Here is a 15723-nt window from a genome sequence, read left to right as displayed (position 1 = left end):
ATGTAGTACTTTGAGGTTTGCGAGGTCCCCCCTTTGAGCCCCTCTATGCATCCTCATTTTATGACTGCACCAAAAAAACAGTATTTCCCTTGGTACTAGCCCCGGCGCCCTGGGTTCATTTTGAGCATGGGATGCACGAAGCGGTGCATCTCAGGTTGTGCTGAGATTTGATTGCTAAGAATCAATTACCAGGCCAACCTGATCGTTCCTTCACCATCCCACCAATATTGACTTTTGTTGGAAGAGCCTCTGCACAGCAATTGTGCTATTAAAACAATCATGAAAGGATGTTTTTGGAAGTCCGACACAGTTTTCACCAGTCATTATCTTTGCAATGTGACTCTTGAGGACGTCGAAGGTGTACAGAATTTTGGGCCCTGGTTGTAGCCCAGAAGGTTACCAACCCCGACGCAAATAATGAACTCGCCCTATACAGAGCCTTTCCATTTCCGGTGCAGTCGATCAGATTTCGCCAGTGGAAGAATATTAGACAATCAATTGTCCACAAGGCTCTATATTGTAGTAAGTAAAAATTTGGCAGATGAGCTATTTGTCTTTATTACTAAGATGTATAGGGAGCTACTCTTTAATTCCTATGCTCAATTCTTTTTCACATTGAAATAACCTGACCGTTACAGCGTTTTTCTGAACTTTCTTCGCTTCACGGTTTATCGACCAATTGGTGTCGTACCTTCAGGGTGTTAATTATTGAGGTTTCTGTATTTTGAGGGTTTCCTACCTCCAAAATGTCCGATACAGATGCATTAAGCATGTTAAGTAATAATGCAGGCTAAGTAAAAAAAATTAGTAAAATCGAAATATTTTTTACATTTGTATACTTATCCTGCATTACTACATAATACCATAATAATACCTTAAGCCCACCTTTCACAGACTTGCCTCCCCACTTTGGCATCAGAAACCTCAAAAGTATGTCTTTCTTAAGCTCAGGCAACAGGCAGTGATGTGAAGAGGTGACCTAGGGTCACGGAGGTCACAGGACAGTGGCGGTGGGTGTGAAAAGTAGGATATAGAACAGTTCCTTATTTCTTTGCCCAGAACCATCGCCGGTATGTTGTCCCGTTTCTTTGTCGCAAGGTAAGCAGTGAATGCATTAAGGAGTAATGCAGGATAAGTATACAAATGTAAAAAATATTTAGATTTTACTCATATTCTCAACTCACTTCACTGGAGATGTCACCATTTAAATTTCATGCGAGCTACATCATGTACAGAGCCTTATTGCTTCCTTTTCTATTAGTGTTTTTTGTCCATTTACAACAATTTGCTTCAGCAGTTATTTGATTATTGAGGTTTTGTTGAGATATGTTAATAATATAACTTTTTTTTTCAGCCAACATCCAAAAAGAGGAAAGTTGAAGTCTCATCTGGCAATGGCGAAAATATATCTGGTATTGTAGTAAATAAGTAGCTTTCCTGTGAAACAGGACTGCTTTTAGTTGTTGTTAAAATGTGACCGCCGTGCCGTTTTACAATGATTTTTCTTTTTTATGACTAGGCCAGAAGAAGTTATTGACACTAGAGATTCTTTAGGAATTGACTTTCACTTTGTGTGAGTTCATTGGAGTATGAATGTTGGAGCTATGTCTGTCAAAGGTCACTGTCATCTCTAATCTTATTGTGAAACATGGTTGTATAATTTATTGCCAGTTACTGTTGCACTTTTACTTTGACTTTGGTAATTGTTGGATTATATGAAGTTGTCTTCTTTAAGGTCAAAGTTTGAAAATAATATTTTTTTACTAGTTATACATGGTGGCACATTATAAGTCAATAAGCTTTGAGGAAATAGCAGTGACTGGGCTGCTTCTGTTTTTGCAAACACCTCCAGTTCATATTAATGCTTAACAGCAAACTTGAGGCTGTTTGAGAATGTTAAAAATGAAAAATTGTTCTTTTTCACATGCTTTGATTTACTTAGATGTAAATGCTAGGTTTGTGTTACTGTTTTTAAGTCCAATAGCAAATCCATAGCAGAATAACCCCTTGTTCCTCATTAATATGTAAGAACTGACAAGTTAACTTTGGCGTTGTTCCACAAAACAATCTTAGTGCTACAACTGTCATACTCCTATATTTCCATACCTTGTCATAGTCATACAATAGTTGTGGTACTGAGATCGCTTTGCAATCATGGAGGATTGTGTATTATTGTACGCTATAGCATGGATTTTTGCTCTTACATTTTCTGCAGGCATGTTGATGGACAAAGCCTTCAAAATTTGGTTTAATGTTGTGTTCAGAAGTGCAATTGCTCTGTGGGGATTGTGGGTTAGAATTGGTCCCCAGCAATCTATGCTTATCGTAAGATGTGACCAAATGGATTAGGTGGTCAGAGTCTGTGACTTGCTTGATGGCCTGTCATTGTACCCTGATCGGCATTGATTGTTATTAACAAAATCAATCTCTTTATTGTCAGTACCAAACTCTATGATTTACGGGCCTCCATCAAATAGCTGGAATATTGCTGAGTGTAGCATTAAACAATAAACAAACGAAACAAATAAGTGCAATTTGTTTTGTCAGTTCAATAAGTAATGCTGATATGAAGGTTTTTCCTGCAGTGGATGTGGTACAAGTAAAAGATGTTGATTTTAGAAAAAATGGCCCAATGTCAGCACACTTTCTATTTTGTTCTCCAGGGACCAGAGTACTTGCTCTTCCCAATGGATTGGCTCCCTGTAACAAACACATTGTTGATTTGTCGGAGAAGATGAAACCTTTAATAAGGGATCTTATTGAACATGCTAATTTGGTGAGTTGACTTTGAAGTTTTTGCAAAGTTTCAGATATTATTGCTTCTATATTTATGTGAATAATCATTAGCAGCTCTGTGAAACAAGACTGCTTGAAGTTTTTGTTGGATTTTCACTATCACTGGTAATTTTTGTAATGACTTGCACAAAGTTAATTGACTTTTTCCAAATGACCCTGGTGTCTTTTAGCATAGATTATTCAAAGGTCACAAGAAGGAAAAGCTGAAAATGGTGTGTGTGGTTACACCCTTTTAAACTTACCCTATATTACACTATGCATATTTTCTTTGTTCCTATGTGGAAATGTGCTTAAACTCTGTTTCCAGTTTCTAATACAAAATTATTTGCCCGAACACATACCAGCATCTCTGTGGTTAATTTCATGCTCTTGTGCTCGGTAACCTTCCACGCTTTGACCACGTGCGTCTCTCTACCAACTCATACTCTTTCTTATCGCCACCGTGTCCGGCCTGTGCTAAATGCCAACATACTTATTCTACATCAGATCCGAACAAGTTTTGCTGTAATTGTTGTAACCACTGTAACGTGTATCACTTTGTATAAGGTGAGTTTTTTGCACCTAGAATTAGGGGCCTTTCAAGGGGGGGTCGTCTTATACACAGGATTGAAGAGCTGAATCCTAACACAAAGACATTACTGTGAGCACGTAACACCGTAAATACCATATCAACAAATCCGTACTGAACTATGCAAACTAATCATGTAATAACACTGTCTGGTTATAAAAAGTGTTCATTGTATATTTGGACTTACATTTGTAATCTGCAAAATTTATTAATTTTATTCAAAATTTCATTCAATATTCATACAACTGAACATTATTTACAGCAACCATGGTCAGATTAACGCTATTGATGCCTTGAAACGAATTTTAGTAGCTAGAGAATGTATATATATATCTTAAATGCCATACATTGACTCGCTGAAAGTCATATTTGTTGTAGTTTGACTATTCTGTCAACATAAATGTTTTTGCTATCGCGAGTGCAGGAGCAATGATGTGATTGGTCAAATTGTTCCATGATATATAAAAACATATCCAGCAATAGCGATCAGCTTATGGTTATTAATTTGTTTCAAATATATATACATAGAAATTAGAGCCAGTGGAAGTATCCATGTTATGACAATTATGCGACGTACTACCTGAGATACGGATACCCATACCCTCCAGGATTTGCAGATTACCGATCCACTACAGACCATGATTGTTTTCCGCTTCATCATCCTCATACTTACAGATATAATCCTCAAACTTCCCAACTTGTGGATCGACATTCACCACCAGACTTAGATCGGGCACGTCACCACTCCCGAAGTGGCTCTAGTTCGGCACCAAAATCACAAAGTCCGGATTCCTCCTTGTTCGATCCCGATCTCAGGCTCTGATCTTACCCACAAGTTAGAACACTGCGATCAGCAGTGCGGGGAACATCTCTTTGATTCCTTCGTTCAGGTAGTCTCCATGGCGATCCTAAAATGTTCGGGTCTCCCATCAATAGACCTCGGTTCAGAGCAAGCTCCAGCCACCTCTCACTCAGCCCCTTGGACCTGTGGGTTTGGTCTTGACAGCGGTCGATCCTACTCCACCAGTTACAACAGTGGAAGACGCACACCTACCAAGTGGTGTAAATCTGCATCTCTCTGCTTCCTGCGACCCCCAGGTTTTATTCACCAATCTTCCTTGTTCCAGAAAAAAAGACAGAAAGCTTAGCTAATCTTCAACATGAAGATTTTCAATGCAAAGTATTTGGAAGTTCCGCATGTTTCATGTTCAATCTTGAACTGCAAGATGTTTATCTGCACATCCCCGTCCACGGGCGCACCACCATTTCCTTTGGTTTATTTTCCAAGGCCACCATTACCAGTGGAAGGTGCTCCTGTTTCAAATTTCCCCTGCCCCTTGGCTATTTACCCTCCTTACTCGGCCCATAATTAAATTCCTTCAACTGTGATGGATCTTGTTCAATGCTTTCCTATATGATTGCATTTGAGCGCACGCAGACCCTGATATCCTTTGTCAATAACTCGATTTCACGTGTCACCGTTTACATTAGCTCAGCTCGTTGATCGACATCAACAAATCCAAGTTCGTTCCCCCTCAACGACTACAATTTATCTCTTTGACACTCGATAGCCATGATGTTTGTTCCACACGACCGTTGGATGAAGATTCAATGGTATGTTCCATTACCACTCAAACAACCACTCCAGCTCCCACAGACAGCTTTTGGGTCTCCTGACGTCAGCGCAAGGTCAGTTGCATCAACAACCACTTCAATGCTTTCTTGCACCATTCATCAGGATGGACGATTGTTTAATGCAGATCTCCCTTTTGATCCATCTCCACCAACATCTTCAATGGTGGTTAGTCTTATCTTAATTTTTTCTGGCAGAGTCTCTTTCAGGCCGTTCGTCCCCGTCCCTTCATGTGTTTGTAGATGCATCAACCATAGGTTAGGGAGCGCATTTTCAGGCATCAGGACGTTGGTACACCAAGGATTGTTGCCTACACATCAACAATTTTGAGTTCAAGGTGGTCATTGTCGCAGTATTGCATTGGGCCGAGCCTCTACACTCCTCTCACCTCATGATACAGTTCAACGACACTGCAGTAGAGTGGTACATAAACCGAATAGGATCCATGAAGTCGATGTCACTTCCGTTGATCGCTATCGAATTCTTCCAACTCATCTTCTCTCAACATCTAGGTCTGTGCCCGCAATATCCCAGGGGTCTCAATTTTTTTGCAGACTCCCTGTCTGGGCCCGATAGACTGTCACCAACAGTCGTCCCTGCACCCAACGATCTTCCAATGGATCTGCCAGTTATATCGCCCCTCAGAGATAAATCTGTTTGCCACCCGCTTCAACGCCCAGCTATCCAGATTCGTGTCCCCCATCCCAAGCCCACAGGCTTGGGATCACAATGCGTTGAAAATCATCCCATGGGAGTGCTTCAATGCATATGCATTCTCCTCCGGGTCCTGCTGAGGTAGAAGCCACCATTCACCTATCTCTGACTTTGGTTGTGCCCTATTGGCCAACATGGAAGTGGTTCCCCACCTTACTAAGGCTAGCTGACAGACGATTCTATCGTCTGTCGCTTCGAGAAGACCTTCATCTTCAGCCGCACTCTCAGTGGCTCAATCCAGCCCTTGCAAAGCTTCATATATGCGTCTGGCACATTTGCAGTAGTCCCTTTTCGCTGAAGGCTACTCAAAGCGAGTAATGAGGACTATCACTGCAGCTCATTGTGCATTTACCTCGCGCCTTTACAACCACAAGTGGTTAGCGTTTTGTGACATTGCCTAATACCTCAGCTTCACCCCAACAGCTTGCTGAGGACTTACATCACCAACACGTAAGCCTAACCGCTCTTTTCTGGCCACCTGCTTAGCAGCGATTAACTCTGTTATTGCTACTGTAGCGGTCATAATATTTCCGAGTCCTGTGATGGGATTCGAACCAGGGACCTTCTGATCTGAGGTCGGATGCCTTGTCCACATGACCAAAGAGGTTAACCCAGTCATCAAGCTGACAAGGTAGGGATGTCATCTGTGGGATTACTCCACGCCCTGCTACATACTCCCCCGACAACAGAAGGCATGTCCTGAACCGCATAGTAGGGTACTGAGGCTTATTTTGCTCAAATTCAATATGAACGTGTTCAGCCCCACGTTGGGCACCAATGCAGCGGCCATAAAATTTCCGAGACCCGTGATGGGATTCGAACCACGGACCTTCTGATCTGAGGTCGGACGCCTTGTCCACATGGCCAAAGTTTAACCCCGTCAGCAAGCTGACAAGGTAAGGATGTCATCTGTGGGATGACTCCACGCCCTGCTACACTACATATTCTGAAGCTGAAATCTCCACTGTGGCAGAACTCCCAATTGCTCATAGGTTCCAACAAGCTAGCAGGCCAATCTTCGACTCCCTGCATAGGACCTTAAAGTGATCCTAAAACACTTCACTTCCAATGTTTAAGAGCCACTGGTGGATAAGAACTTCGAGCCGATCACCCTAAAGACTGTATTTCTACTGGCCCTTGCTACAGCTGCTCGCATTACCGAGATACATGCTCTCCATGTCACCAGGATCCAGTTCAAACAATCCAGAAGAGAAAGGGGTGTTCCTAGGTCTTTGCTGGAATTTTCCGGCAAAGAATCATCTTCCAGGCAAGCCTGATCGGATAACCAGAAAGATCTCTCCCTCTGTCTTGTTCAAGAGCTTCGTCTCTAATTGACTGCATCTCCTCAACGTAGAAATCGTGGAAGAGACTCTTCATCTGCTGTCAACCACTTCCGTCTCGGAGATTTCCCACACTATGCTCTGCTTTTGACTTCGTTCCATCGACCTTCTAGCGTATACTTTTACTGGGCTGCCTCCGCCTGCAGCGTTTAACCCACACAAGACGCAAGGGGTTGCCTCCACCATGGCTTTACTCACTAATTGCACCCTCTATGCCATCATTTAAGAGTGCTTCTGGTAGTTGGGACCCATTTTTCGCCTTTTGGTTTCCTAGACCGAAAGGGGCGGTGGGGTAGCCTTGTGGTTAAAGCGTTCGCTCTTCACGTAAAAAAAACAGGTTATATTTCCCACATGGGGACAATGTGTGAAGCCCATTTCTGGTGATTTCCACCGTGATATTGCTGGAATATTGCCAAAAGCTGCGTAGCCACGATATTGCTCGAATATTGCTAAAAGCTGCGTAAAGCAATACTCACTCACTCACTCACTCATAGACCGAGTCCCTCTTGGAGGGTGGATTAACTCGAGACTATCCGTCTTCAACAATGAAGTCGCCAATAGCCATGTCCAATACTAAAGATAGAACAGTGTCTGGAACCTATATTCCGCTCACCTCTGCCTTGAGTATATGATGAGTTGGTCATGTTGGTAGAGAGACACACGTCAAAGCGTGAGAGGTTACTATGCACGAGCACGAAATTGACCCAGTTGTTGGTCATAACCATAGAAATGCTGGGGTGTTTTCGGGAAGATTTATTTGTTTTAGAAGCTGGAAACAGTTCAAGCACATTTCCACATAGAATTAAAGAAGAGTGTGAGATAGGATAAGTATATGAACATGCAGTTTATACTAAAATTTCCAATTTCTCAAAAAGTATAAACCTAATTATTATTAGTTTAAACCTGATATTATATTCCTAGCTTTGAAAAGGTTTTGGTCAAGATTAATCAAAGGTCAGATCAATGTTCAGCTTTCAGCAGAACACAGTTCGATCTTTGTCTGTTTCTGAGGCATGATTACAGGCATGGAACTTAATGATTACATGTTTCTTCTGAAATCCTATCACAATGAACGGCAATTGCATTTGTGTCGAAGGTCAGGATCACCATTGAGGAAATTTTCTGCAGAAGTGACATATTTTCTTGTAAATGGTACAAAGATTATTGCCGTGAAGATCAGGGGTAGAATAGGTCTTCAGCAACCCTAGCTTGCCATAAAAGGCGACTATGGTTGTCGTTAGAGGCGACTAATGGGATCAGGTGGTCAGGCTCTCTGACTTGGTTTGATGCATGTCATCATATCCCAATTGCGTAGATCGATGCTCTTGATGTCAATCACTGGATTGTCTGGTCAAGACTCGATTATTTACAGACTGCTGTCATATAGCTGGAATATTGCTGAGTGCGGCGTTAAACAATAAACAAACAAACAAAGATTATTGATAAAAGATAAGCTACAATGGTCTTACTTCACAACTGACTTGGGGTATTCTTCAGGCACATTCAGTGAGAAGGTTAAATTCACAAGTCACGAAATAGAAAGATTTCGCTTGAAAGCTTGTACTTACGTTTCTCAAAGTATTAAAGCATGTATCGTTAACTTGGTGTATACCTTTTCTAGGGTGGGTCACTGCTTTGAAAGGTTTTGGTCAAAGTAAGACAAAGGTTAAGGTTAGCATTTACCTTCTTGTGAAACATGGTTATATCATTGTCAGCTTCTAAGGTTTCTGTCAGCTTACCGATCTCCAGGCGTTGAACTTTATATTGCAAGGATCTTGGTAAGTCGCGCAATATCTATCTATTGTCAGTGTCATCCCTGATGTTATTGTGAAACATGGTTGCATCATTTATTGCCTGTTAATGTTGAACTTATACTTGTTAAATCCTGAGACTTTAGTAATTGTTGGATCGTAAAAAGCTACCTTAATTAAGGTTAGTGTCTGGAAGTAATATTTTTTTACTGGAAGTAAATGGTCGTGAGCTGATCCTTGTTTGTTCAAGTACTTGCAAACACCTCTAGTTTCATCAGTGGTTCTGTCATGTTTTGTACAGACAAAACTTTTAGTAAGTTTTCCCGTTATTTGTTATTCACATTAAAATAAAGTGGAATATTTTTACTGGCTCCTTGTTATGGGACAGGTAATCCAGTGGTCATTGAGCTGTCAGTTAAGTTACAGACCTGTGTGTTCTACCTTCAAAGTTGTTTCTATACTAAAGATACCAATTAACCCATTTTCCAGATCAAGATGTGGATCAGTTTTCTTATACCAAAGATAGAAGATGGCAACAATTTTGGAGTGTCTATTCAGGCAAGTGACATAGTGAATAAGTTTAACAAATACTTTATATATGTTGTGCTAATATGATATATGGATACCTAGTATTAATGTATTAATTTTATATGTATGTTTCTTTGTCTTCCAAATCTTTGTTGTTTATATCATTTCATTGGTTTACCTATTGTTCATATACCAAATTTCGATTGTCAATCACATAATCATAATATCAATAATCAAATGAAACCCTACATACTTTAATAGCATGTTATTAGATTATTTCAGATTGAAATGCAAAGGTTAGCCCAGAAATCAGTTTGTACAAAACTAAATTGTGAAATCAGTAAATGACCAAACACATTCCATGAATTGTGTAAATCTTGAAATTAATGTGTCTCCAAATTAATAGACTGCTGACCCCTAGCCAAAAATGCGACTCAAAGTCAATGCAACTCCCTCCCCACCCCATCCCCAGTAGAATGATACATAGCCTTAGCATAGTTCAATCACAAGGTAGACAGACTTGCTTGACAACGGTATAAAGATTTATACCGAAACGTCGTTTTTCACAGTATTAAAGAAGTTGTTATCCATAAAATTGTATCTACCTTTTCATCTGTCAACTTCTAAGTAATGCCTATCAAACAATTTATTGTCCAATCAAACAGCAAATAGCACTGCTTAAGCACTGAGTAAAGCACTTCTAAAATAACAAAAAACCAGTGTTTTCCTAAAAACAACACAGTTTACATGTTTATTCTGTTGACTGGCATTAAGGAAGTTCAAAGGCAATAAAATAATTATGCATTGCTGTTGCACGGTTCAACACCCATTTTCGAACCAGGGAAATGTGGACCCAACATGTCCAGTTTTCCAGGTGCCAGTAACCTGTTTCTGACAGAAACTTTGTAGAAGAGCAACATCATCAGCAAAGCCTCAATTATCCCCATAGTGAACTCTCTAAGATTTTTCACCTGCCACTGTTGTTTTTGGTAATCTCTTACATTTACATCAGGTTGGATCCAAGTTTTGTGAGGGAAAACAATACCTTATAGTATTGATTGGTGACATCTGGTGCATAGTGTCTGCAAAGGGGTCAAGCTTAGTCAGAAAGTACTGAAGTTACATGAATTAAACTTTTCATGCTTACCTAAGAGATACCTATCAAGACTCAGTTTGAAAATTGGTGGCATAATTGAAATTGTGTCCAGAGTTATGTCCCTTGCTATATGTATTTTTCCAATGTTAAGGTACTTACAATACTCCATGCTGCAAAATATATGTTGGAACTACATGCGTACACAAACATAGATGTAACTACAGTAATTAGTGAAATACATTGAACACATATGCATGTGCTACCTTTTGTGACATAAGAGGTTTTGGCATGGGCAGTGGCAAGCTTAATTGTTTGATGTTTGATCATTAAAAAAAACTGAAGGTTAGTGAACGACTGCCACAACTGACAACTTTACAAAGTCATGAGGCTATTGGAATGCTCCATGGAGGAATGTATCAACTTTAGGTGGCTGCACATTTCCATTTCCACCAATGCAGGATGTCCATGTGTCACACAGCGGTAGAAACTAACATTTTTGGTCCACTAGTCCTTATAATGATAATATATAGCAAAACCCTTTAAAATGGCAATTTCTACTAGTCCTTATGACAGTCCTTGGGCAGTTTGGCAAGGGGCCTATAGGACGAGTGCCAATTTCTAACCCTTTCACAATGCCAAGACAGGACAGATGGATATGGTCACCCATCGCCAATGACCACTGCTCAGACCATTCCAGGACTTAAGCGTATCCACCCAAACACAGTCAGTAACTGCTTACGTCAATACGGGATACGACCATGACCTATCCTGATGGACGTCAGTGTGGTTACAGATGACTTTGGGAGCGTTATGCTCAAGCCTCTGAATCATGGAGAGGAATCGCTTTGAAGGTGGTTCTGTGATGATATGTGGAGCGTGCTAAGTGTACGTCAGACAACCCCTTTAGTTGTTGTTCAGGGCAATTTGAAATTTGTGGGCTACGAAGATTCTCAGGCCAGTGACAATTTTGTTTCTTCAACGTCACTGCTCACGGTGGGAATACCCGTTATAGAGTTCTTAAAGTTTACATGGAAACTTTTCATTGTTATATTTTCAAATTTGGAGGGTAAATTCTAAAATGCACAGTTTCTTTTTGTGACTAGTATATATGAACAAATAAAATTCTCAATGCTGGGGATAGTGATAACTGTGTTTTCTTGTGTTTCTTGGAAATAGTATTTCAGTCACATTCAATAGAGGTGACCCTTCAAAATGTAAGTTCAAGGCAAGCATTTATATCCTTTGGTTGATCTGTTGACCTAGCATTTATTCTAGGTAGGTATTCATTCAGTTGACTTCTAAAAAACACACTACATTGCTTTTTCTTGCAGGAAGAGACATTATCTGAGGCAAGAACTGTTGAAAGTGAAGCAGCAACATACTTGGAGCAGATCTCACGCTATTTCATCACAAGAGGGAAGATAGTGTCAAAAGTTGCAAAGTATCCTCACATTGTAAGTTGACTTTTATATCTTGAAATATTTGGGCTGTAATCACACTGATTTGTTAATAATATTCATGTTTTACTCAAAGAATACAGGTTTTGAGTTAGTAAGTACATTTTTAGTGGGTAATGACATGACAGTGACTTTGCCTCTAGACATGATAAATAAGTATGTCCAAATGTCCCCTGTGAAACGAGGTAACCTAAAATTATTAGCTTCAGATTTCATAAAACAATCTGGCAGATAGCAAGGTTTGTTGGTTATGGATTATGACTTAAACATTTCAAACTTGATCAATGTAGCTTGACCTCCTCACCAGTGAAGCCTGTTGGGTCAGGTGTCAGAAATATATAAAACAGGTTCTGAAGTGGTGAGTTTGCTATTACCAGATTTTTGGCTTTTTCATTTTTCTTGACTTCCATGGAAACAATTTTTACTTAGTCTTATAAGGGGGTGGATTTCTTTTCTGGAGCACAATTAAAAAAAAGTAACCTCTCTTTCAACAAAAATTAGCAGATATATATAACAGGTCCTGAAGTGGTGCATCTTCCCGAGGCAAGTGAGTTAACTGACTATAAAAGTCCAGTTTCCACCCTTGCCTAACTAGGCTGGTATTATGGAGTTACATTTTGGCTGGACTAACGAGTCTATGCATAGTCCAATCAAAATCGCTCACCGAAATCGAAATCTGGTTCATAAACTGTCAAGCAGATTTCGGTCGGTTGCAGGATTTGCAAAGCATGTGCACCGCTAACTCGTTGTCAACAGATATTTTCTAAATCTTTTCATGTTTATAATCAAGGTGCTCACGTGGTTTGATGCATTTTGCGACGTAAGACTCGTTTTATCACAATATAGATCTTGATTATCAATCAGATTGTCTTGACTGGGCGCCGCCGTTTTGTTTGAAACAAATGCAAGTGATATGACATGTGGAATCTGATTGGTCCATAGGAGAGGCATAGACGGGACATAACTCATAATAGCCACTGGTGGCGCTCCGATCGAGCCCAGGAATTTCAACCTAGTTCGGCAAGGGTGGAAACTGGACTTTTAAAGCTAGTTAACTCTCTTGCCTCTTCCCTTACAATTTACAGATTTTTGGCATTATTATTTCTCTTGATTTCCATGGTCGTCACGATATGGCTGAAATATTGCCCATGTGACGTTAAATAATAACTCATTCACTCACTCACTTGATTTCCATGGAAACAATTTAGACTTAGTCTCAAAAGGGTGGGGGAAAGGTGTCATTTCCATAGCACAACATGAAAACTTTGAAAGATTTTTCATTTAAACCTGGTACATGTATTAACCAAGTGGTGCGTTTTGCTGTTTAGGAATTTTTCAAAATTTGATTTTTCCCTGTTTCGATGGAAACAAGTTAGACTTAGCTGAAACTGAGGTAGGTGTGGTTTCTGGAGCAGAACTAAAAAACTAGTAAACATTTTTCATCCACACTTGGTACATGTTTCCATGGCAACAAGTTTGATTTTGACTCTGATCTTGGTGGTGTATACCTGACATAGAAACACAAAGTTCAGAATCCCAATTCCCAAGTATTGTTTAGATAGATCAATAACTACTCTTGTATACGGATAAGATAGAAATCCTCTCATCAAGTTGGACTTAAAGTAACAGTCAGATGATTTGTTCTGTCAAATTCTTTGGGTCCGGGGGGATTTATCATCTTCTGATGTCTCTTGTTTACAGAGTTATGGCCCTTGCTCAGTGTTTTTCAACTATGTGCACAGTGTCTGCAATTGGGCCAAGTTTTCTCAGAAACTATCAAATTTACAAGAATGAAAGTTTACATGCTTATGTAAAGGATACTTGTCAAGATTGGGTTCGAAAATTGGTCCTGTAATTATTATTTTAAGAGTTACTTCCCTTGTTGCATTAGGTTTTGAGCATACACAGTTATGGCCCTTGATCCATGTTATTTTACAAAGTGCATAGTGTCTGCAATGGGGACAAGTTTTCTCAGAAACTACTGAAGTGAGTTTATCTAAGAGGTACTTATAAAGTCTAAGTTCAAGAATTGGTGCCATATATTATTTTTCAGAGAAGGGGCCTTTTCTGTGTATTATTTTCACAATTAATCATTTGTTTCTGATGACATGAAGCGACCCGAGTGCCTGTTTCTTCTTAAGGCTCTTTTTTTTATAGTTTATTTTCACTATTGATGAACAAATGTGTCCCATGGTGGGGGATAGTGATAACACTGTTTTCTTGTTTGAATGGTCAATGATTCAAAAGTCCTGGCCTTGAGCTCATGTCGTCACAAATTGTCCTTTGTTGTCTTCCGTTAGGGAGTGTCAATTATATGATATGTTTTTCCTTTGTCCCACAATTTCACTCAGTAATCCGAATTTATATCATGATTTATTTATGTCATATACTCAGGACCATAACTTTGGTCCTATATCATGTATATTTAAAGAGGTCCAGATTAATCTGGTTTTGACAGATTCCACTGTAGTTGAATTTGAGCATGTTTGTTTAACTGTGTGCTGTTTTCTTTTCTAATATTAAACAAACTGGATTGGTTGCAAAGTCATGGCCATTGAACTTCATCACACCCCAACTTTATATAAAGTTCCTGTCTCCCACACCTAAAAATGTTGACTGCAAGGAAGGAAGCTGCTGGCCATTCCATTTGACATGCATATGTAACTCTCTTAAACCACAACCCCATCGGGATTTATGGTCAGAATTGGTCATGGAGGCCACTTCCTAGCATGCCATTTCTGCTTATGATTTAAGTCACAGATCATGAGTTTTGGTAATAGGTTTCAGCATAATGTTCAACAAATGTACTGCAAAATGGGTCATCATGAATTGGCTTAAACATTGTATCAAGACAGTCAGACTTGAATCATAAAACACAAAATTAAACACTTTACTAACCCACTGTCACTAGGAACCTGTCAGCGATTGTTATTCCCAGCAACACGTTTTGACACTGACTCAGAATGAAGATTGTAGTAGTGTTCATATTCTGAGCAGACCTTGGGAACCATACAATAATTTTTCACCAAAGTTAGCACATAGATGGGTCTAGTGGTGAACTGGCACTTTTTGATATACTACTCAAAAGAAGTTAAGGATCACCCGATTCTTTCATATTGGTAATGTTAATCTGTCATGGCATGAGAGATTAACTATTGTAATATGGAAGAATCAGGTGATCCTTAACTTCTTTAGAGTAGTATAGTTTGAAATTATTCAAACAAATACTTTTCAAGATTCCATGGCATCAAGGTTCATATATTTATTCATGACAAGTATTTGCCATTGCGGGAGATATCAATGACTTTGTCCTCTTGTCTTTCTTAAATTTTTTACATGTTTATACATTGAAAACTCACAATCACAATAATATTAATACCCAGTGTTAAATTAGTGAATGTATTATCAGGTGAGCTATCATGGTTGACATGCAATTATACATGGATTAGCCTGTGAGAGTGTGCTTAAAAAACTAATGAGTCTCAAGACCTTTAACCTTTGATATATGTATGTTTGAATTACTTTTCAGGAAGACTATCGGCGATCTGTCAACGAGCTAGATGAGAAAGAGTATGTGTGTCTACGGTTAACATGTTGTGAACTAAGGAACCACTATGTAAGTTCACCTTGGGAATTAGTCTGTATTCTGCTTTGTTGGAATCAATTATTTTTGCTATCTTTGAGACATGTTTCTTTTGTCTAAAGTCTGTAACCCTGTGGTGACCAAGGTTATACTAGTCCCCAGCACACAATTGCTGGTCGTAAAAGGCAACAAAATTGGATAGGATTTGACCTAACAGATAGCATGTTATTGTGCCCTGTTTCAATAGAAAATGTCTC

At 39.5% G+C, this 15723-nt stretch overlaps 1 protein-coding gene across 4 annotated transcripts in view; it reads left to right on the top strand.

Moving 5' to 3' along the window:
• Positions 1–15723, top strand: part of LOC124112109 (proteasome activator complex subunit 3-like) — a 39798-nt gene that overhangs the window by 21025 nt on the left and 3050 nt on the right. For all 4 annotated transcript variants that reach the window (XM_046472079.2, XM_046472078.2, XM_046472077.2 and 1 more), the window contains exons 5-9: positions 1355–1412; positions 2664–2776; positions 9292–9360; positions 11758–11880; positions 15413–15499. In XM_046472079.2, coding sequence (XP_046328035.1) covers positions 1355–1412; positions 2664–2776; positions 9292–9360; positions 11758–11880; positions 15413–15499 — 450 coding nt within the window. The remainder of the gene's footprint in view (positions 1–1354; positions 1413–2663; positions 2777–9291; positions 9361–11757; positions 11881–15412; positions 15500–15723) is intronic.

Source organism: Haliotis rufescens, unplaced genomic scaffold (assembly GCF_023055435.1).
Source record: "Haliotis rufescens isolate VD_foot unplaced genomic scaffold, xgHalRufe1.0.p SCAF_10, whole genome shotgun sequence".
In the NCBI taxonomy this organism is placed as follows: domain Eukaryota; kingdom Metazoa; phylum Mollusca; class Gastropoda; order Lepetellida; family Haliotidae; genus Haliotis; species Haliotis rufescens.
The sequence above is the reverse complement of the archived record's forward strand: the minus strand, read 5'-3'. Positions and strand labels throughout refer to the sequence as shown.